The following is a 23784-nucleotide window of genomic DNA, read 5'->3' as shown; positions in this document are numbered from 1 at the left end:
ATGGCTTCCCTTCCTTCCAAAGTATTGACCACACCGCTCAGCTTGGTGTCATCTGCAAAGTTGCTGAGGGTGCACTCGATGACTGTGTCATTGATGAAGATGTTGAAGAGCACCGGTCCCAAGACTGACCCTTGAGGGACACCGCTTGTGACCAGCCTGCACCCTGACACAGAACCATTGATCACAGCCCTTTGGCTGTGTCCAGACAGCCAATTCCTAATCCATCGAGCAGGCCACCCTTCAAATCCACACCTCTCCAATTTAGAGAGAAGGATGTGGTGAGGGACCACATCAAAGGCCGTGCAGAAGTCCAGGTAGATGACATCCACTGCCCTTCTCCCATTCACCAAAGCCATCACTCCATCATAGAATGCCACCAGATTGGTCAGGCACGATCTGTCCTTGGTGAGGCCTTGCTGTCTGTCTTGAATCACCTGTTTATCTCGCATGTGCCTTAACATAACTTCTAGGAGGATCTGTTCCATGATATTTTATTCTTCCTGTGTTTCATCCTTGAAAACAGTTGTTCACGAGTGTATGCACTGCTAAAATGAGATGAGCAAGGCAGACTGTGAAACCAGGGATATCATCCTCTGGTAAGATGGGGCTTGCAAATTTGCCACTAATTTATATTATGTCTGCTTTAACACGCTTCTCTGTACATAGTGGAATAACAAAGGAGAGTTCCTGCTTGCTCTGTAGTTTGGGCAGTCAGTTTTTCCAATGTTACCAGCAGGAACACAATTGTGACTAAGTTCACAGAGATATAAAACTTAAAATCTGTCCATTTGGACTTAATAAATGATCTGATTGTTCCCATTTGTGAAGGTTTTCCAGCTGACCGCAGTTATCTTGCACAGAAAGTTCTGTGAAGTCAGTAGCTTTGTAAGCACTTTTGGTCATGCAAAGCTGTTCTGATTACTCCTCTGTTTCTGCAGGAGCGTGGTGAAGCCCTGCATACTGGTTTCTCTTTGGTAAGCCTTTATATTCATATATGTTGCACTTTCAAGTCCTGTTCAACATTCAGATACTGAGTTAGGAGTGGATTTAGCATGTGAAGGCACCAACTTTTCCAGAAAATTTCTCAAACCAACTGAGACTTTCCAGCTGTTGTAGCGTGTGCCAGCCCAGGAAGAGCCATGCAGCTATGCTCTGTCTCATCTGCTGAGGATCTGCCCAAACGTTGTACAACTTCCCTTCTACCGCAATTGGAAAGTTGTAAATGGATCTCACAAAGAAGGAAATTGAATGAGATGCTCCTATCCTGCCTGCACCATGTTCATGGCTGGCTTTGTTCCCAGCACCACTCTGGTGGCTGTAGATGTACTGAACAGTGATATATCAAGCTTTTTAATTTTTTTTTCTTGACAACTTTAATAAGGAACTTTAAAAAAGAAACCAATCAACAAGAAATAATAATACAAAATGCCACTTCTTGCATGCAGTGTCTGATGGAGATGCTTACTCCTACGGGGTTTATCTTCAGACATAGCTGGTCTCAGGAGAAGCAGCACCACAAGGAAAAGCGCACAGTAGTTCAGAGCAGGTGAACTTCCAGCTTCTGTTTCCTGCTGCCTACCTGATAATGAAGGGACATTTGCTAATCCTGTGAGCTAAAAATGGATGTGGAAAAGGGGGTATGAAACTCATTGCAGCGAGAAGGTGCTGAGATTCAGACGACACCTGCTTATGTCAGAGATTTAAGCTCTGAACTCATGAGCTCTGTGCCTAGTTTACAGCTAGCAGTACAGCTTCGAGCATCTGCAGAGGGCTTTTGTTGCAGCTGGCCTCAGGCTTTTCTCAGAACCTTGTTAATATCATGAGCTTCACATTCTCCCTATCTTCACAACCCATTTTGGCTCCCTGAGATCCTGAATCATGATATCTAACTCATATCAAATAGCTGTGGGGAAATGAGAAGCTAAATCCCAGGAGAATCCCAGAGCACTCCTTACCAGATGGAGAAGGCAAAAAAAGTAAAACCAAGAGATGGAACAACACAGCAGGCTTTCACAGCAAAAGCATGCAGAAAGGAACCTGGAGTTGGTAGTGATAGGTAGGACAGGGCCAGCAGCATCTTCACAATTCCTGTTCCTTCCAACTTGCCAACAGAGAAAGAAATAAAACACCAGGACTGTGTGCAGCAGCAGTGGGGTGTTCAGTGAGTACAGCACAGCCAGCCCTGTTCTTACACAAAGCACTTGTGGCTTGGCCTGTTCAGTGCCTTGTAGGGCCCACAGCCTCCTGATGCACTTCTGATTCAGACAGGAGAGACCTTTGCTAGCTTTCCCAGAAGACTGGAACAAGATTCCACTGAGATAACCAAAGGGCCATCTCACAGAGAAGCAGCGTGGTATGGCAGCTAGGTGGCAAACCATTTCTCTGGGTTCTCTCATTTCAGGAAAGATTGCTCAAACAGAAGATTTCAATCGCAGGAAATTGCCCAAGCTATCCAGGGCTGCACACTGCATGGAGAGGGCTGGTGACACAGCATTTTAAATGCATGGCCCTGCAGGGCTGGAGGGGTTTGTGTGTGAATCCTTTCCTTCACACAAGCACAGGATTTTTAATTTATTTTTTCCCTCTGTGAACAGATTGAGAAGTTTTCACCAGAATGGTTGTTAGGTTCTGAATGTTAAGGTGTTCATGGAAGAAATGTCAGGTCACAGAGACGACGTGCTTTGGAACCAAACTTTTTTACATTTGCCCCATTTCACAAGTTCCTTTAATTGCTAGTCACAGAATCATAGAATCACAACGACTTGCAAGATCATCTTGTCCAACTGTCCTCCCATCACCACTGCTACCACGAGCACTAAACCAGATCTCGCAGCTCCTCATCCAGACACTTCTTGAACACTGCCAGGGACAGCAATTCCACCACCTCCCTGGGCAGCCATTGCAGTGCATGACCACTCTGACAGAAAAAGTTTCTCCTCATGTCCAACCCAAACCTCCTCTGGTACAACTTGCAGCCATTTCCTCAGGTCCTGTTTGTAAGTGATGTTCTTAATGCAGACCTGGATACTTCCCCTGAACATCCTGCATGGTTTAGAAGCATTAGCTTCTGCCAGATCTCAGGATACCTTTCACATAAATTCTTCTTAGCATCTAGTGTTTTCCTGATCTGTATTTGCCAGAAGAGAAAAGGATCAGAGTAAATGCAGCACTAATATGTATTTCTTCCTCCCAGCTGTTTCCCCTTCCTGTCACAGTGTCATCTCTGGCAGTGTTGGCAACTGGACTGCCTGTGTGAGCACACTGCATCGTTCCGCAATGAACTGAGCATTCATTCAGTCATTCTAAGATTCTGTGATTCTATGATTGGTAATGGCTTTTGGCCATCCACTCTTTTGGAGTTGGGTAGTGCTTCACCTGACACTAATTCCCAGGGTCATGCAGATGCAATGTTGGCACAGCTTTTGGTGTTGCAGAACTAGCAGTTGTGATCTGAGCAGTTCATACCCAATGGCTGGAACATGCTGCCTTTGCCACTTGGTCAGAAAAGTACCTGGTGATAGCTGACCTTTGGATTTTATGCTTTATGCCCTTCTGCTGTAAAATGGCGCTGCTCAAGAGTTCCCAGCTGTAGGCTGTGTACTGCTGTTGTATCACACGCCTTTAACATGAATGATGATCAGGTAAGGAGACTGAGAGCCTTTTCATTACTGTGTGTCCTATCTGATTCCACCAAGCTTTCCTTTCCTTTTCTTTTTTCTGTGCACTAGGCCAGATACAGAGATGATAGGCAGCAGTGGAAAGCCTTAGAAACAGTCTTTGCGTGTCTTACTGCTGAAACATTTTTCTTTGGAAAACACACAATTAGAAATCAGGCTGGAGGTTCGGTAAAAAGGAAGGGTGTGCTCATGTGCTTCAGGATAAGCTATCTTCACCATGAAAGCTTGTCTATCTGTGGGTGCCCAGTGCTTCCAACGTACCCCCTGTGTGACAGACAGCTCTGCCGAGCAGCGAGTTCCCTGCAGGCTGCCTGTTTTAGCTGCATGTGCCTGACAGGTAGCACGGAGTGGAGGAGCAGTCTCATTGCTCAGTGCACATGGGCAGCCTGGTGCCGTGCTTGTAAATCCACACGGCGCTGTGCAGCCTCCATCCTAGCGCTCCCCCTCTACAAGCATATCTCAACTGACAGTGGATTGCCTGATCTTTACAGGTCTTTTCCAATCTTGGTGATTCTATGACTCTTTGCAATTCTGATCCCAGCAGAACTGGCATGCATTGCATTGCCTCCTCCTCATTTCACTGCTCCACAGAGTACAGGACAGTTTTGGGGCTCCTGGCCTTGCCCAGAGCTGTGGTTTGTTGGGCTGTCCTCCCACAGGACGAGTGCTGTCAGGCTGGGCCGTGGGCTGGTACATCTGCCTCATGTACTTCCTGCCAGCTCGGGTATAGAACTTGCTTGCTCCTCGTCATGTTGGCTGCTCTGTAGGATGGGGGAAGACGTAAAGCCCAATTAACAGCACTAGTAAGTACAGCAGCTCTTACATCCTTTCTGTCTTAGCATGCATGTCTGTGTGTTTGCGCAGGGGACGAGAAAATATGAACGTGCTCAATCTAAATTCAAAGTTGCTTCCCATCCTGGTATCATTATGCACTTTCCTGTACTATTCATGGCTCAAAACCAAAGGATACCTCATTGCTCAGGGGGGATTTGCTACCGGGACAAGCAATCCTTAGGCTCCTCTGTACAGTGGGAAACAAAGGCCACGTAAAATCAGTTATCAATCCGTGGTTGTTCGTAATATTCAAAAGGAGAAATTCCATTTCTGGCAGCACCTCAGGTAGTTTTGTATTTTTTATTCACATTTAGGAATTTTCATCTTCTGAGTGCTGTGGGGGAGCTCCTTGAGTTCATCAGAGTGTCAGCAGAGTCTTTGGGGACTAATGTATTTTGCTACTGCTGGCATAGCATCTACAAATGGGATGTTGGTCATGCTGAGTAACTGAAATAACTTTAAATAAATATCACACGCTGCCCAAAGTGTTTCACTGATTGGTGGCATGTGCTCGTATTACTGCTCTGAAGTGCAACTCATGCTTGCACTGCTTTGTTCACACACACACTGGGATAGGCAATCACTGGGTGTACTTCTGCTGGAGAGGTTCTGGACATACTAATGTCACTGGTAAAATGAAATTGCTGTAACTTCATGAATTTGGGGTATCTAAATTTTGCCCTTTGGATTTGCCTTCAGTTAAGCACACAGTTAACCTCTTTTCATTCCAATTAGTTGAAAACTAAGGATTTCCTTCCTTCTGTTTTGAACTGATATGTAAGAGGAAATCCGTCGTCGTTCCTGTTTTGAGTAGACCTTTCAGTGAGGAGTTCTGCTTGTGTATTAAAAAAACAGAATAGAAAGAAAGAAAAAGGCAGCACTGATTGAGGGGTAACAGCAGAAGGAGTCATTCCACATACAAAGGCTTTGCAGCCAAGGAGCACCACGCGAAAATGTTCTCACTCTGTTCACTTCTAACCTGTGCTTTGTCTTGGATCTGATTCCTCGTAGGAGGTCTTATCTTACCGAAACTGCAGCCTCTATCACCACCACCCCTTTGTGAAAAGGGTCCTGCCTGTAAAAGAATGAAAATGCATCCTCCTGGGTTGCTGCTTTTCTTCTTAGCAGCGTGCTTCATTCCCACAGCCGACTGCGAGACTCCGAAGGTAAGTCTGCCTGCCTTTGTTTAAATGTTCCTCAAACAGCCCTTCACATATGAACGTTTGTGTGCTACAGAACAGTCCTCTCCAACCTCTGTTTCTCATGCGCATTTTTCTAGGTGCAGAATAGCATGCAGAATGGAACTTTCAGCCTGTAAAATACATTCCTTGCTCGTGGGTGGACTTGAAGGGAACAACTGTTTATGGGGTTGGGTAGTGACAGGACAAGGGGGAATGGTGTTACACTGAGACAGGGGAGCTTTAGGTTGGATATCAGGAGGAAGTTTTTCAGCCAGAGGGTGGTGAGGCACTGGCACAGGTTGCCCAAGGAGGCTGTGGATGCCCCATCCCTGCAGGCATTCAAGGCCAGGCTGGATGTGGCTCTGGGCAGCCTGGGCTGCTGGTTGGTGACCTGCACACAGCAGGGGGATTGAAACAAGATGATCATTGTGGTCTTTTTCAACCCAGGCCATTCTATGTATCGCCTAAAGGTCAGAGCCAACATTAAGGTTGAAGCAAATTACTTGAATTTTTTATCAGGTTCAGTTTGTATTTATGATCAGCACTGAATGCAGTGTAGAACATCACTGGGGATCTTTGTCTTCTGCTATTTTCTGTACCTCAGGCATCTCTCAGCACAGGTCCATATGTGTCCCTAGAGAGTTTTCTAAAACACTTCCAAAAATCTCATTGAACTATTGATGTGCAGCAGGGAGAATACATTTGTTTCATGTACATTTCCTTGCAGTTCCCCAAGGAAGAAAACCACATACTTTCAGTGGGAAGATTTCCTTCAATTTCTCTATTTCCACTCTTGTGTTTAGCACTTGTAGTGCTAGGAGTGTAGGATGCCTCTGTATGTCTAAGGCCTTCACTCTGATGTGCATTTGTGTCACCTGCTGCCCTTGTCTTTTTTCTGCTGTTGAAGGAATGGACTGGCCTACAAAGTCTGAAGCTGTGTGAGGCATTTGGAAATCCTCTTCCTTGGGCATCTGAGCTGTGGGAGGGTTACCTTGTGTTGAATGACAGATAGTTTTGAGGGGAGTGCACAGATGAGCTAACATGATTCTGAGTCTGGAAGACCTGACTTAGGAAAGGACAGAGTGCTGGAAAGATGCTTCAGTGTGAGAAATTTAGGTAGAAGCTTCTGTTTGTGTATATGGCACTTTCATAGGCTAATTGAAGGGCCATACATGGCTAAAAAGCTTTTAAATAAGGTAAGAACCTTGTGAACTTTTCAGACTTCCAGGATATTATGGTGACTTGAGCACAAGTATGGTTTGAAGAAGTGTCTCTACTGGTGCTCACTGTTGGTCTGACAGCATGATTTCCAGACAAGCAGGTTCCAGTGCAGCAGTGCATGCAGAGGCAGGGCTCCTTCAGCTGCTGCCAGCAGAAATGTTGGTCTCTTCACTTTGAAGAGATGTTGATTTCTATAATTCCTGAGGTGTCTGGCTGGGTGTGAAGCAGTTAAAATGTAGGTAATGAGTGACTGCTCAGAGAGAGGTGAAATATTTATAATCACCTCTTGAACAGATTATTTACTCTAGGAAAAATGACCTTTCAGATCTCTTTTCCCAAAAGCTTCCTTCTCCTGGAGGGAGAGAAGAAACTCTTGAAAAGCTAAAATGGGAAGCAAGGAAAATCAAGAGTCTGATGAAGTCTTCTCAGATCACTCAGGACGGCCACAGAATGTGACTGTTAGAGAAGTGCTGAGGTGCCACCAGAAGCCTTATGTTGCCTTGCAGGAGCTTCGCAGGGGTCACTGAGAGAGAAAAGAGAGGCTTTGTGGCAGCTGGTTTCCAGTGATGTTATCTCAGAGCTCTGATTTGATAACTCAGGTCTGTCAGCTTGATTTGGGCTTTGGTATAAGTTGCAGAAGATACAGCACATGTGAGAACCAGGAGAGTTTCACTGTTGGGAGATCAGTCCCAGGTGATACTGGAGGAAGAATAGAAGTAGCAGGGGAAGGAGAGGAAGGCTCTTTGTCTTAAGTGTCTCCGAGCTGTTTGTCCTCATGCTGAGAAGCATTTTTCTTGGACAAATGCAAAGTATTGGTATGTCCAGGAGCCGCTGGTCTGCTCAGCTAAAGTGCACCTGAGAACTTGTTATATGACTGTAGTGACTCAAGCAAATGTCTGAAGCTTTGTTTTGTAAAGGGCAAAAGCACTGGAAACTTGGTGATTCATTAGATAATGACTGTTTCCAGAACTGGCTCCCAGGATTGTTGGAGCCGAACACTGAAGTCCAAATATGTTTTTCTTTCTTCCTTGGAGTTTTGTCTTGCAGAAGGATTTGTGTTACGATTTGAGAGGAAGTGATAAGTGATAAGAAAATGAAGGGAATAAAAATAGCCCTTAAAAAAGTCCCCAGCTTATTCTCTTGAAATTGAATAAAATAAACACGAGCACCTGGAAAGTAGAAGAGAAAAGTGTAGGAACCACTGCAGCATCCAGAAGCTCAGAAGTGTCTCAGTGAAGCCCAGAGGACCACGGCTGCTCCTGCACATACGTGTGAGTGCAGTGAGAAAGAACCATCCTGCCCTGGCAGGACATTGCTCAGTGTGCACAGGGGCTCCATGCCCATGAACCTTTTTGGCTACAGCTCTAAAAGCCTCCTTTATTTTTGGAGCTGATTGAGAACAGCAGCTTTCCTGTTTGCTTGCTTTGCACCCAAAGCGTGGTGCAGTTCAGGCTCACCTCATCTGATGGGAGCAGTGCCTGTTGTCACCTCACCCCCTTCTTCCCCTGGCACAGCCACCAGGGGCTTCGTGGGTCCTCAGTGCTATGGGCAGCCGTGCTGCAACACAGAGGCAGACGTTCCCTCCTGCTGCTTCATCCCCAGTGTTTTCAGCCTTAGGAGGAGTGGTCACAGATAAGGCCAGAGGAGCAGCATGGCTGTTTTCCACAAGGCTGTGCCCCAGGAGTGCCCTGTGACTGCAGCTGCAGCCTGCCTCTCATCCTCTCCAAAGCCTGAGCATCCAAACCACCGCTTTTATGTCTGTCGATTCTTTCTTCTGCTTTCCAAACAAAGCAAACAGAGAAAAATGACTACTTCATCAGTTCTGTCACTCAAATAAGAAGGGACATTTTATTTTTTTTTTTCATTTTCCACACTGCTATTTTCTTCCTCTTTCCTCCTGCTGGTTGCTGCTGACATGGGCATATTTCCTTCCAAAAAGGGGAAGGTCTTACTGGAAAGCTGCCTAAGCTTCACCAAGTGTCCTAGGAATTTAGGGTGGGGGGATTCCATGGCAACTGTCTTGCCTTAGAGGTCTTTGTTTTATTCTGAAAACGAACTGCAAATACTTACAGGTGCCACTGGGTAAGGAGGTGCTCCTCTCACAGCATCCTTCTCTGTTTAGAAATGGGGTGCCAATGCTGGACAGAAAGAAAATTGAATGTGAAAACTAAACGTGTTGTTTAGTGGCCCAGGTGTGCTGACAGCCAGCTCCTGATACCTGGAAGTAAAGATGAGAGAGAAGATTGGAGGGCTTTAATGTAATGCCTTGTGCTTTACTCTTTGTGTGGGCTTTTTAATGTAGATGGTGAGGCTCAGACACCTGATAAGGGTTTGTGGGGAAGTTCTGACAGTGAAAGAGCATCTCCTGTAGTAAGGCATCCATCTGTGTTTCCTCCTTAAGCTTCTCCCTTCTCCTTTTCCTGAGGCATTGCCTGAGCGAAGGCTGAGGCTGGGATTTGAAGGGACCGGATGCACAATTCTGCTAGAACTGGGTGTCTGAGTTCATCTGGATTCTCTCAAAAGCTGAGCTTTAATCTGGAGTCCTACTTTGTGCTAAAATCCACTATTTTGAGCTGTTCCTTTCCTGCCCCATTAATGGCACCACTGATCGTTCGAGGCAGAGTGCTCCAGAATTAGCTCCTCGTTTACCCATCTGTAGTGACTGTCTTAGTTTTGCTCCATAAAAGGTGTGAGATTTCTGGCTACACTGTGTGCCTGTAGGGTAGAAACATAAGGAATGGCAAAGCTGACCTCTATCCTGCTGGATAGAGTTAGTGAAGCTTTGGGTCACAGGGGATGGGGAGATGAATCTGGAGGATCTCAGATTGTTTTCAAGCTATTTATAATGCAGGGAAGGGAGTCCTTCCAAAGGAAGTGGTTATTAAAGTTCAGCAAGGAGTGTCCCAGATGCACAACTAGAAATGATATCCACATGAGGGACCATCACAAGAGTCGGCTGGTTTGCTGGGAGCATCTCTGCACAGATGGCTGCAGGTAACTCCAGGAAGGCAGGAAAAGGTCAGCAGCTCCAGGCAGAGGGAACATGTGTCAGTCAGGAAACTGTTGTGCAGAGATGTCCCTGCAGAGCTGGGACTCCAGGGTTATCTCTCAGGAGGTTTTCCTGACAGGGTCTGTTGGCTATCATACGGGAGGGCCTTCCTGGGCTGCTGATAAAGATGGGAATGGGAAGCTGTGGACTTCCTCCTTTGTTCTGAGGCAAAAGTATGCAGTTGGGCTTACTCAGGCTCAAAGGAAGCAGAGCTGGACTGAGGTTGCTGGTGGGAACCCAAAACAGGGTGTTCTGGACAACAGGAGAGCTGCTGGGCTAACGGCGTTGTTCAGGATTGGCTTTAGGAAAATATCCCAGATTGAGATCTCCTCCCAGAATCTGATCTAATATTTTTATTTTTAGAAAATACAGTGCCTGTAGAGGTACATTTGAGGAGAGTTGTGTTTTTTTTCCAACTGATGAGCTTTTGGGACAAACAGAACTCCTGCCTCCCAGCTTTTCCCTGCCATCAGCAGAGGTGAACATTTTCTCTTTTTAAAATGAGCAAAGACGTCTCTTGTGCAGTTGCTTGGCTCCAGTTGTTTAGGAATTCGAGGAGAGTCATCTGTGAGCTTCAGTGACAAGCTGGCATGCAATGATGCCTGTTCTCTGTGAGGCTGTATTTTTCTCATCTGCTCTGGCTGCATTTCTTTTGGAGGAGCAGAGCTGGTGGGTACAAGGGTATGGAAAAGCCCTGCAAGGATGCCTGAGCCCCTAAGGAGAAGTTGTTCTGGTTAGGTGGAGGTACTTATGCTGAATTTATCACCAGCCATATTTATTATCCAAGTCTCCTCCCTGATCTTCTTGGTTGCAAAAAGAATGATGCAGTGCTGACAAAGATACTAATAGTTGTCAATATGAAAACCACTCAGTTTTGAACTTACTTCATTTTTGTTCTGCTTTGTTTTTTTGTTTTTTTTTTCCAAGTTAAAATCCATGAAATGCAACGTCAAGATGACATTTACCTCAAGCACAGCGTGTACATCTTGTGCTGTGATGTCTAGGACATCCTGTCCCAAAGGCTGGATAAGGGCCACCGAAGGATTTGTGAGGGGATGCAGGTAAGGCACTCCCTAGGCAGTCGTGGTTTTGGTTTAGCCCTGCTATGCAAGGGGTAACAGTGATGTGTGTGGTTTGTGAGCTCTAACAATCCAAGCAGTTTTGATTTCAGATACACAAAATGGATTTATGGCCCCCGTTGTTGCTTTTATTTCCTTGCAAATCCCAGGGACTTTGTCATGGTCTGAGGTCCTACATACCAAAAATAAGTTGTACAGTGATTACCTCCACCTTGCCCTGAACAACCTGAGTTTTCTGATCATGATGTAGCAACTAAACAGAGCTCTGTGTACTCTGTAGAGGTCTGTAGAAACCCATTTCAGACTGCTGTGGTTTAACCTGGCAGCAGCCCAGTACCACAAATTCCCCTCCCAATGGGATGGGGGACAGAGTTGGGAAAGAAACAAAACAGGACTCACTGACTGAGCTAAATACTCAGTACCCTTCCAGTATTTGAAGGGAGCGTATAAACAGGAGGGGATACAGCTGTTTACAATGGTGGATGGTGATAGGACAAGGGGAATGGTGTTAAACTGAGACAGGGGAGGTTTAGGTTGGATATGAGGAGGAAGTTTTTCCCCCAGAGGGTGGTGAGGCACTGGAACAGGCTGCCCAAGGAGGCTGTGGATGCCCCATCCCTGCAGGCATTCAAGGCCAGGCTGGATGTGGCTCTGGGCAGCCTGGGCTGCTGGTTGGTGACCTGCACACAGCAGGGTATTGAAACAAGATGATCATTGTGGTCCTTTTCAACCCAAGCCATTCCATAATTCTATGATAAAATTTCTTTACTAAGGCAGAAAGGGAGGAGGGGAAAAAAAGGAAAAAAAATAATCTTAATTCTTGTCTTCCTTGCTCTTATTCTGTTGAGCGTTTCTATAGCTTGAATCTAGCAGGAAAAGGGTGAAGGAAAACTGAATGTATCCATAAGTTTTTAGACAATGGAACACTATAGATTATTGTTTGCACATCTATTCAGTAGTGAATGTTATACAATACAGCCCCATTGTCTACTGTTGTCTGTATTGGCTATTTTGTAGAAACAGTTTAAAAATATCTGTAGCAGTTGTGCAGTAACTACAGACATATACAGGAGCCAGGCGGAATCCAAAGCCAATTTCCAAGTTCCTTTTGGGGAAAGATGTTGTGCCAACAATAAACTAAAATGTGAGAATAACCCGAGTGCAGACAGCTTTTGTGAATGCTGTCGGTTTGGGTGTTGGGGGGGTTGTTGGACAGACCCAAGTGCAGTTCTGCCCAGCACACACGCAGAGCAAGAGACAGTTTGCCACCAAGGGCTTATCTCTGCATGAAGATAATGGATGAAGGGAAAAATGCTCCTTCTTAGGGATGTAGGGGTATGTCCTAGATGGCATAGAGAGCCCAGCGAAAGAACACAGCTATTAAGTGCAAATTTCCAGCATACCACTGTGGAGTCATTAATGAAAGATAAAAGGCAACAAGTCTTGCAAGGAAACTTTATTCTTTCAAATCTATTTTAGCTGTAGAATCCGAAGTCACTCTGGAGAGCATTACTCTGTCTCTATGCCAACTAACCATTCGGCATCTGCAGTTTATGTCTGGATATCGTCAGACTTCCCCAGATCCTGTCTCACATCCAGTCCCTGGCGGAATTCTTACAGCCTGTCTTTGGAGCACAAGTCAGCAGGCATCCCTAGGGAAGATGTGACCAGAGGGGAAATTCCATGTGCGTGTACTGAGGCAGGGAAGAGTTCTCTTCCGTTCAGAGTTCAGAGCGCAGCAGTGTGCTTGCTGAGAAACCCTGCAACAAGTGTGTGGTGTGTTTGTGTGGTAATCATGAACCTTGGATTGTTCTCTTTAAGGTACACTGTCAAGTTAGGGGAAAATACCCTGTCCTTATCAGGGTGCTATCGCACATGTAAGAAGGAAATTGAGGAGAAAAAGTGCTGCCCAGGATTTTGGGGTACAGAGTGTTATGGTAAGTTTTTCATCCATCTGTAATACTTCCAGCTGTTCAATAAGTCAAAAAGAGTTTCAACAGGAGGCATTAAATATGCCTTGAGTTGATTAATCCTCATGATTCCAGTTCCTGCTTTCTAAGCACTCACGTGGTCTCCATTATCTGTCTAGGAGGTTTAAAAGATAATGGGGAAGCAATTTCTTTGCTTCACGTGGATTGCGTCCGCTTACATTTAGCACGTAACATAACCCCTTTTGTTGGAACTTCCTTTTGTCTCTTCTTTAAAAAGAATGCTTTGGAAAGGGATGTTTTTGTTCCTCTTTAAGAAAGTTTCCAAAGGAAGAGGAAGGTATTTCTTTCTGGTGTCCCTCTGGTCTGGAGTTCTTGTGCCATATGTGTGTTAGTCCAACCCAAGGTGCAAATCGCCCTTATAGGACTTTGCTGGTTAAGAAGCCACTGTGCTTTTGCACAGCTAGAATGCCTAGGGGAAGAAGGGGTAAAACCAGGGATGCAGATTGGGTTTTTCAATGTAACCTCATCTGTCCTCTTACCTGCTAGAATGTCCAGGAGGCTCTGAAAATCCCTGCAGTGGTCATGGGACATGCTTGGATGGTCTGCAGCGAAATGGAACCTGCATCTGCAAGGTCAGCAAATGGGTTCTGAGGGGGTTTGTCACATTTGAGGGAGCAGAGCGCTGTCTGTGCTGCAGCCTTTGATGAAAGCCAGTCTTCTGCTTGGAGGGTCATTAGCAGAGTCTTTTATTCCAGCATCAGTGTCTGTGATTCAACTGGAGGACCATTGTGGTCTGCACCAGCACTAGGGCGCTGTTGGTGAGGTTATGGCATTAAGAAGGATCTCTAGGAAGAAATTAAGAAAGAATTGCATGAATTTACCCCTCTGATCAGTTGAAATAATCAGTGTCTGCCTGTGACTGCAAGAAACCCTGAGATCCTCTTGATAAGCCACACACTTACCAGAATTGAAAGATACAATTCCCTGATGTACTTCCTAGGGATGTACTTCACCTTGGTAGGCAGTTCCTCCCCCTCTCCAGATAAGGAAGAAAGGCTAAAAAGAAAGCTCATTTTGTTGTTTTTTTCCATTGCAGTTCTAGTCTTAATACAACAGAAGCACAAACAACTGCTGTGTGTGTGAATCATATAAAGCAGTGTTTCTAAAATTATTGGCCGAACAGTCTTGAAACTTCCCCCTTTTTACAGCATCCTTAATTAATGACACTGTGGAGAGACTAGCTAAAACCCTGCCTCTCAAGCCCCTCTTTGAGAAAAGCTGATTTTGGACTTCTATATCAATTAAAATACACAGTTAAGGTCCTCTATCCCTATAAAATCAATGCCTAATGTCCCATGAGCATCAGTGAATTCCTTTTCCAGAGAGATATCAGCAGTTGATATGTTCTTGTCTGTGATCCAGAGATTGTTTCCTCAGAGGCAATCTGAGTTCTGATATTTTGCCCTCTGGGTGTGGGTTTACCCCTCTGTGTGGGCTGTGGTACACCAGCACTGCAGGGCTTTGGCTGCCAGTGGACAGCAGAAATGGGGAGATACTCTGAGCTATGGCAACGTTTGGAGGAATGCAGTGGTGTAGAAAAATAACATCTGTCACATCATGGCCCCCTTCTAGGAGCAGTACAGTGGTTTTGCCTGCCAGAACTGTCGAGACGAAAACCGTTTTGGCCCAGACTGCCAGTCAGGTAAGGAAGACTGAAACCTCCACAGAAACACCTGAGAGCAAGTAAAGCAGAGGGGAAGCTGAGTAAGGGATGGTGCTGGCTGAGAGGAGGGGATGACAGCTGGCAGTGTTTAATAGCAGATATCCTGACATTTTGTCTTCATGCTGTCCCATTACATAAAACGATTCTCAGTGTTTCATTCAAATTAATCCATTCTTCCTATTGTAAAGCTCTCTCCCTCTCCCATTACCAGAACTATCTCAGTTTCCTCATGTCCCACATGCTCTGGAGCAACACAGGCTCGTTTCCCAGCTCTTCTCAAATTCCTGTCACTGCTCCAATTGTCTCTCAGCTTCCTTCATGTTGCGGTCCCTACAAATTAATACAGAAAATACTGTTACTCACATACATCATTTTGAATCAGTTTACAACCAGGGCAGCCTTCCATCTCCTGTTTCCTTTGTATCCACACAGATTATATAAGTGTGATCCCAGTGCTTGCACTCACAGAATGACCCCAATGCTTGGATCTCACATACAGTGCTTGCACTCACAGAATGACCCCAATGCTTGGATCTCACATACAGTAGATCTTAACACTGCTTCCTTCCACATTGGCATGGCATTACTTTTGAAACAAGTTACACTTGCTGTGGATAAGTGGTGGGTCATCAGGGTGCCAATTTCCAAGGCAGATAGGCAATGTGAGACTGGAGCCCTTCACACTGCTTTGAAGCTGAAGACCAGGTTTGCTTGGACTTTCCTTTCAGTGTGTGACTGTGTGCATGGGGAATGCAACAGCGGTGTCACTGGGAACAGAAGCTGCACTTGCTATGGAGGCTACACTGGCCCCAGATGTGACCAAGGTAAACGCACCACTAGCTGAAGAGGGGCTGTTAGAGGTAACTGTAAGATGAGCCTGGATACATGTGTCCCAAAAGGAGATGGGATTTCTCTGGAAACTTGGTAGATCAACCCTTCCTTCCAAGCCTTGTGGGACCCCACTGCCCAAGCTGCAAATCCATCGCTGCTTATAGCCCTGGTTTTTATGCTACCTTGGGCCTGTAGAAGCCACGTTCCCATGGCATTTGCATGCATCTTGTAAGGTAAGTTGTGTCTTCCAGCAGTGCCCTGCTTGCTCAAAGGGCAACTCTTTGCTGTGTGATTTCAGAGCTCCCCCTTTGCAGAGGTGTGAGGTGTGAAGCCAACAGTGAATGCGTGGTTAAAGATGGGACTGCGATGTGTAACTGCAAGCTGGGCTACAGAAAAAGCGGCAGTGCTTGCGTAGGTGAGAGACATGATAGGTCCTCTGCCTGAAAAAACACCCCTGCTCTAGCATCTGTGGGTAAACGCGATCGCCATGAATACGGGGTCACTGCAGAAGTGTAATAGCCTGGTTTTTAGGAATCCCTGCAAGAGCAATAGCTCTCTTTTCACTGGCTTTTTCCAATTCTTGCTGACCGAACTCGGCTTGTAGATATCCTCAGATACGATGAAAATTCAGGAGTAAATCCAGGCCTCCTCTTTCTGTCACTCATATTTGTTTTACTGTATGTGGTATGAAGTATGTGTCATCCAAATTCTTCAAATTAGAAAAAAAAAATCAATCCAAACTGCTATCTGAAGCTATTTTATTTTCATGGGAAGCTGTAGAACCTTAATCACATAAATCCCTTATCCTCCATTCCCACTAGCTTCTGGCATTCCGTTGTGCATCATTAGGTTCTGTATTGAAAACAGAAATGTAGATATTCTTACACCTCTCATCTCTTCATTTTCAGCTCAGGATCCCTGCACTTCTTCTCCATGCTCCCCCTTTGCTGTATGTAAGTTTCTTGGTCCAAGAAAGTATGAGTGTACGTGCAGAGAAGGATATCAAGGAGATGGGAAGGTTTGCCAGCCCATAAACCCCTGTGTTGATAACAATGGAGGCTGCCCAGAAACCTCAACGAATTGTATTTACAATGGCCCAGGAAAGGTAAGGGCGATAATGGTGTGCCAGCAGCCTGCAAGGAGGGTGGCCGTGTGGAAGTTCTCCCAGTGATCTCACCATTGTGTGAGCTCAGATCTGCTCTCCTCCCCTTCAATGTTGTAATCAGACTGGTTGTTTTTTTTTTTTCTCTGTAGGGTGAAATAATCTCTGTAATCAGTGCTTTGTCTTCCGTTAGGCGTCCTGTGTTTGCAAGCCTGGCATGATCGCACGGCCTCCTTCATTAGAGTGTGCTTCATTTGCCAATGACTGCCAGACGTATTTTTGTGGTTTCTCTTCTAAGTGTGAAATTAATTCCCATGGAAATCCCAGGTATGCCAGTTTAAGGATTGCTTTTAAAACTTGTTCTGCAGCTATAATGGAAATCAAGTGCGGATTAGCTACATTTTGAAGAAACAGAGATTGAAATGAGAAGCAAGAAGTGGAGTTGCAGAATGACAGAGAAGAGAGGGAAGAAATGCCAGATCTCATTTTAAGCAAAATGTTTAGAAATTGATACCCTGTAGATGAGAAATGATGGCAGACCTAGGACCATTTTTTGGCCTACCAAAAAAGTGTGTGTGCTCCAGGGCAGAGCTGAAACCATGGCTTTCTACTCTGAAGACAGGCCAGCAAAGGGCAGAACTCCGTGTTCTGCACAGCCCCTGACTTCAGCTGGCGCTCAGCCCTCAGTGGCCGGAGTGATGTCAGACCTCCCTTTGGGGTCTGGTGGCCCCAAACCAGAGAGCAGAGCTGGTGCTTAGACAAAACCCAAACAGGAAAAAACGTTGGTTATTGGCCTCAAGTAATCTCTGAGCAATGACCTTATGGTGTGTGGATCAGGATGGATGTTTTCACATGCAGATAAACTTTTCTGCAAAAGTCATTAGAGTGTTTAAGGCCCTCCTTAATTCTAGAGCAACCTGAAGCTAACCAGTTGCTGGGGCCGGTATTTTCTCACTGACGCTCAGGGGCCACGAGAGCTGTTCACAAGATTTTCACTTAGCTTTGTGGGGTTTGTGAATTACCACACATTTTCAGATGCTGTAGTGATTGATTCTGGCTGAATAACAGGATAGAAAGGCATTAATAAATACACTGGCTATCTGTACCCTGAACACTAAAGAAGACTGTTTTGATGTTGATTGCATCTGAGAAAGCATCTTCTTTATCTTTGGTTAGGGCCAAAGCTATCTGCCATCCAGAGGCCTGCATCTTATTTCCCATCCCTTAGATGAGGCAGTAATTACTAAGCTCTGAATTACACCTTAAGGTGGAAATTACTCTTTCAAATGCAGATACTAGTTTTGTCCTACTCAGATTTGTCAAAAGTGGTGTGAGAACTTCTTCATAATGTTTAGTTAGCTTTCCTTCTTGTCTCTAGCTGTGTGTGTAAAGAAGGGGAGATTGGAGATGGGAGAAGCTGCTACAGAGATCTCATGAGTGAAATAAACAAGCATAATTCTCATGGAATATTCAATGGGAAATTAAATGTTGCCAGGAAGATGTTTGGTAAGTGCCTTTTGAATTTGTTTGGGGAATTAAGCCAGGGGGAGAGAGGGGCAAAGCATGTCAGCAAGAGGCTGAAAGCCTCTCATCATAACAGGACTTTGGCAGTGCATGCTCACGGCCTGCAAAATTAAATGCACTGCATCTCTGAACTCAACTCACATTACCAGTTTTGGCTTGTGAACTGAGGAGGTACCTGCAAAGAGTGGTGTGGATGTGTTAGTTATTTGACAGCCCTGGTGAAAAAAGGAGAACTTGCTCTGGGCTGTGAGTCAAACCTGTTTCCCTCAAGCCAGCAGCGCGCCTCCACCTGCAGTGTCTCAGCGGTGTCTCCACCTCAGTGTCACCTGCAGGCTCAGCTTCAGCTATCATGGGATTTTCTCCCTCTCATATTCCAGAGCTGCCAATACTTGTTTTTAAGTGTATTTTCCACACTGATCTGCAATATGAGCACTATGAGCTCTGGGTTCCTAACTCCAGCACAGCAGGACTTGATAACAAGCAACCTTTGTTGATAGGAACTTTGTTGATGAGCCTGACAACAGAGTGAAGATGGACAACTGTGGGTTCACAGTATCTTCACAAGAAGTGTATAGTTTCCATTAATCCTGGTGGCACCCAAAAATGAGTTGTTTCAAGTGAAAAACAGAGAACAAGTTGAGTAGATTAGTAAGCACAGGGAAGCATAAATATTTTAAACAGTCTGCACATTTCAGCAGTGATTCGGTGTGGACCAGTCACCTGTAATCTTCAGCAATCTTGTGGTCAGATGCTTAAAATGAATAGCCACTTGCTGAGCTGTGAGAAGGTAGCAGTACCAAGCTGCCTTTAGTTCCATGTAAGCAAGTACTAGTTACATGCCTGCTGCTGAAAATGTGCAGATTGAATAGTGCTGTTAACATGAAGAATAATTATGGCTGGAGTTGTGTAACTTCTGAGTAACTTTGCTGCATTGTCACTCTTTGCAGTTTCTGGTTGTTCAGTGTTGCTGACTAAATACGGGCCTTTCACTGTCTTCGTACCTTCCCTTCTTCCAATTAATAACAAAATGGAATTAAACGTAAGTTTGCTTGCTTTTAGCAAATGTTTGCTGTCTTAAGATTTATTCCTGCCTGAGTTCTGCAGCCTGTAAAAACTGATGACGAATGAGAGAGTATTAAGAGAAGCAATCCCTTGTAAGGACTGCTTTTTGTCTTGTTCAGCTGCAGTCTCACAGAGGATGTCACGTCCCTGGCATTATTTTTACAACTCCTATCCCTGCCTTCATTATTGACAGTCCTTTGTTTTTAACGTCAGGAGCTGCAACTTCAAAAAGTTTAAGTTCTTCTGGTCATGCTTGTTTAAAGCTCCAACCTTCCCTGTGTGACCATCCTCAAACATTTATGTGGCTTTTAACTGCTTTAGTGTGGGGTTTTCAGAAGGTTCAGAGGTCTGCATCAAGGTGTTGGATGTGGGGCATTTCCTTGGTATGGCCCTAGGTATGGGTACAGTGTCAGCTTCTCAGGAGGAGTTCATCTTACTAATAGGGAAAGCAAAGATGACAAGACTAGAAAAAACTCCTATGGGAGCAGGGACAAGAGTGAGAGTTCTGGGCTTCAAGTAGATCCTGTGGGTCACGTTACCATTTTATTAATTTTAATTAAATTCTGTTCATTGCAGTAGTTTTTGTGCAGTTGCATAATACCTTGTTGAGCAGAGCTTTCTACTAGCACAAGCCCATCCTGTGCTGAGGCCATAGTGGCAATTCCTGTAATCGTAGAAAATAGATGAAGACAGATCCTTCTGGTCTACCTGCTCCTGAAGGATTAGTTCCACCTAAGTCAGCATCCACAGCTGATTGTCTTTAGAAATCACTAGTGATGGAAAACCCAGAAAACAAAGGAAGAAACCAAAGGTAAAGTCAGCAGATTAGGCCACCTGTATGGACCAACATAAACAGAGACTGTGTGTGCAGAGCTTAGGCAAGTCTTGTAATCTTGGCCATGCGGGAATAGTTTTAAAACTGTCCAGGTCCCATAGGTTTCTCTTCAGGGGATTCTTCTAAAATCACTCTCAAATGAATCAATCTCTCTGTGTTTGCCACAGTGCTTCTCCAGTGATGCAAAATGAAGAGGGAAGCTCAATATTATATGCAAAGCTTTTTTGTTATAGTAGTGTTAAGGCTCTTTAATTAAAGGAAGTTTTTGAAAGAGCATACGGTTTCCCTTCTCTGTGTGCCCTTTACTCCCCACAGGGCACTGCTGCTGCAGATCTGTGCAGGATGCACATTGTTCCTGGTCTGCATTTGATAGAAGACATGGTTAAAGCCAAGACTATGTGGACCTTGTCAGGACATCAGCTGACATTCAGTAACCAGGTAAAGGAACTCCTGAAGTCCAGGACTGCTGTTTTTGTGTTGGACTGACCAGAGTTTGGGCACAGTTTCCTCAGTGTGCTTTCTTAATGAGAAAACTGTTTTTCTCCAATCAGCATGCCTGTGATCACAACAGTTTTTCATTTTCACTTCTTACAGAGAATAATGAAGTTTTAAGAGATGGGGATGTCTCAGATTTCTTAGGTTATAATGTACTTATCAGGACAAAAATCTTCTTTGGATACTTATCCAGTATCTTTATGTCTAGTTAAAAATAGTCACTTCTCTGCTCCTTGGCTCTTACCATCCACTTGAGATGTGCACACAGGCGTGGTGTGAAACTGCTTGCATTTCTTTAGCCTGTAGAAACAAAGTCGTTTTTGAGTTTTAAGGTGGATGCACATGTGAACACATCTGCTTGGTCGGTTGTGGATCAAGCTGTCAGAGGCAGACTGTCCTGATGTGTTCTGATAGCCCTGGGGCAAAAAGAAAGTATGCAGATGGGAAGAAAAGGCTGAAAAGTTGTAATTGTTCTTGCTTAGCAAGAGACTGTATCGAAGTGGTTTCCAGTTGTTCCTGTTCTAGAGGATGCTCTTTTATCAGCTTGTTGTTGTACAGGCGTAATGCTGCTGTCCCTCAGAAAGATCCTTTGTGAGATCCAAAGCAAGATGTTTTAAGGTTTGACAAGCAGATGTTTCTGCAAACAACAAGTTAGGCAGAGCCTGACTCCTAAACCTGGTAAAGATGTTTCTGCAGTCTGCATATGCATTCTGGAGAAGAAAGCTTTTCCCTGTGATGTTACCAACTGCAGTATCTTGCAGCAGTCACCCTTTGGGCTGAATGCTTCTCCTTGGAGCTCATGTTCTCAGACACAGCTACACGCTGACTATCTCCTCTTCCAATTACCCAGTTTGTTCCTTTTCTCCTTTTCAACTGACTCATGTTTTCCAGCATCCACTGTTCTCTCTCCATCCTGCACATTTCCGGTATGCTCGTCCACAGCTGGCCGAGGGAGAGCTGGACGTTTCCTCTCTGAGGATCCAGCCTTGGCCTCAGGGTCTGGATTGTAATACATGCACCCTGCCTGCACCAAAAGTACAAAGCGTTATTTGGAGCTGGGGCATCTGAACAGGACTTATCAATGGTCTTCATACATTTCTTTCCTGTTTGTTTACTCAGGAGCCTTTTGATCCAGGAAGCCTTTGTTTCAGCTGGACTTCCCAGAGATGTGAACTGAAGTGAAGGTCAGGGAGGAAAAGTTCAGAAAGAGCTCAGAGAAGCTGTGCATGCCTGTACCCGGGTTATGGCTGCACCAGTACCTTGTACCTTGGGGTACAAGCACCAATACCTTTGGGGCTCACTTTAAAGGTGCACCTCTGTTCACCCACCTTCAGTGCAGGATTGTGCACAGTATGGAAGGACCAGATGCACACCTTATAATTTGGAGAGCCTGACTGTTTGGGCTTTGTCATGGAACACCTTGTTGCTCTAGGAGCTAATAAAAGCTTCAATCAGAGCTGTAGTTTCAGGACTGCTTCCAAATGCTGTGTTTGGGTGCCCAGGAGGCAGCATGCCTCTCTCTTTGTGCTTGGCAGCTCAGTGCAGCAGGTTGGTGATCGAGGCACCCTGCCATGTTCCACAGCTGGGAGAAGCATTCACGCTCACACAGACCTAAATCTAGAGATGACTGTCCCAGATTAGGTCTTCTTTCTCTGATAAGGTTTCAGAATACTCCAGGATGGACATGTTACCCACACTCATGTAGGAGTGAGATGTTTGTTCTGCACTGAGGGCATCCCTTATATTTACTTTTTCCAGAGTAAACCCAATTGTGTCTTCACTTTGCTAACCCAATGATTATACAGATCTGTTGTGATCCCTTGAACGTATACATGAAAATAACCTTGCAATGTTACCCAGGGACACACCAAATCATTTCGATACCAAGATGTGCCAGGGGAGCTGTACAATGTTCTGCACTCAAATCTCCCAGCAGCCAATGGTATTATACATATTGTTGACACCCTGAGGAAAAAAAGTACTGCTGACAACATTGGAAACCCACAGGTATGCACATGTTTCTACTTCTTCTGTTTTATAGTATGGTAGAATAAATGCTTTAAAAATATCAATTTCCAAGGCTGAGATCCTTTAGTCAGCGAGGTATTTTTAAAGGAAAAAGGCTGTTCATTTTGTTTTCAACTCCAGATAAACATACCTTTAAAAGTAGCTAACAGCACAGCACAAGCCAGATACAGTCTTTGCAGTGATGCTTTCACAGTGCTTGGATAAGTAGAGCTCTTATGTCATGAGTAAGGTCACTCCCTTCATAGCAAATAGGCTCTTTTGCTGTTGTACCTTACAGGAGAGTAATGGCATAAATACTGAAAAATATAAAGCATATAAAGTTGAAATTAAGATTTACTTTCTAAGGGCTGTACTGCATTTTGAAATTATATTCAGAAATGTTAACTTTGCATTAAAAGTATGTAAAATGAGGACAAATCATCATTACAGACCATTGCAATTAGAAGTAGTGTCTTGTGTTTTGACACTGGGCAGGGATTTAGGAGTTGTAGGTTCAGTCTCTGCTTCTGCTGAGCACATTTTCCTGTAACTGGGAAAACTTTTTGCTGTAGCTCCTTCACTGTTATGTCTGAGCACTTTCATATTGTTTCTATATGCAGAAAGAAGGCCCTGGTACCTACTGGCTTGTTGCAAAAAAAAAAAAAAAATTCACATAGAATGACATAAGTTCTTTGATTTGGTTGTTTGCACCACTGTCATTAATCTGTAAAAATAGTTGAATTCTGTGATATCTTGTGTTTAAAAAGTAGATAGAATACTGTGTTAAGCATTAGTAGTTCCCGAGCTGAAGTGCCCTGAGGATGGTTGTCAGTGGCATAAGTTTTGGGTGTATATGTGGACTTAAAAGTGCCCATTGCTGATGAACTAAAGGAGCTCACAGTCTTACCACCTGCATGAGGATGTCTTCCAAAAAGGACTGTCTAAAATCCAGAGGGGTCGTGGGGCTGAGCTCAGTGTCTGCAGAGGAGGGTTTGCATGTGGCTGTGGGCTGAGCAGGCTTTATGAATTTCTCTAAGTTTTGGGTACTCAGCACAATGGTGACTGTCACAGCACTGCTGATGTACATGCTCACATTGTGATGGCTGAAAAAAAAACCACCAACAACCTTTAAGAAGATGGCACAATCTTTTTTTGTCCTACAAATGGTGATCCTCATCTGCAGTCCAAGAGGAGCGTGCGGGGAGGTGCGTGGCACCAGGGTTTGCCAGAAGC

General features: G+C 44.8%; 1 protein-coding gene across 4 annotated transcripts in view; it reads left to right on the top strand.

The window, feature by feature from the left end:
* The first annotated feature begins 4380 nt into the window (after positions 1-4380).
* The window catches only part of STAB1 (stabilin 1), a 52069-nt gene continuing 32665 nt past the window's right edge, over positions 4381-23784 (top strand). For 2 of the 4 annotated variants that reach the window (XM_048957671.1, XM_048957674.1), the window contains exons 1-13: positions 5318-5677; positions 10890-11023; positions 12863-12978; positions 13519-13604; positions 14605-14674; positions 15424-15519; positions 15825-15941; positions 16435-16631; positions 16822-16955; positions 18007-18134; positions 19100-19191; positions 20365-20487; positions 22405-22551. In XM_048957671.1, coding sequence (XP_048813628.1) covers positions 5597-5677; positions 10890-11023; positions 12863-12978; positions 13519-13604; positions 14605-14674; positions 15424-15519; positions 15825-15941; positions 16435-16631; positions 16822-16955; positions 18007-18134; positions 19100-19191; positions 20365-20487; positions 22405-22551 — 1521 coding nt within the window. In that variant the 5' untranslated portion in view covers positions 5318-5596. Of the gene's footprint in view, positions 4481-5314; positions 5678-10889; positions 11024-12862; positions 12979-13518; positions 13605-14604; positions 14675-15423; positions 15520-15824; positions 15942-16434; positions 16632-16821; positions 16956-18006; positions 18135-19099; positions 19192-20364; positions 20488-22404; positions 22552-23784 lie in introns of those variants that run through there. The other 2 variants (XM_048957672.1, XM_048957673.1) reach the window with 2 other exon arrangements.

Source organism: Lagopus muta, chromosome 11, assembly GCF_023343835.1.
Source record: "Lagopus muta isolate bLagMut1 chromosome 11, bLagMut1 primary, whole genome shotgun sequence".
In the NCBI taxonomy this organism is placed as follows: Eukaryota; Metazoa; Chordata; class Aves; order Galliformes; family Phasianidae; genus Lagopus; species Lagopus muta.
Note: the sequence above shows the minus strand (reverse complement) of the source record. Positions and strands in the feature narration are given on the sequence as shown.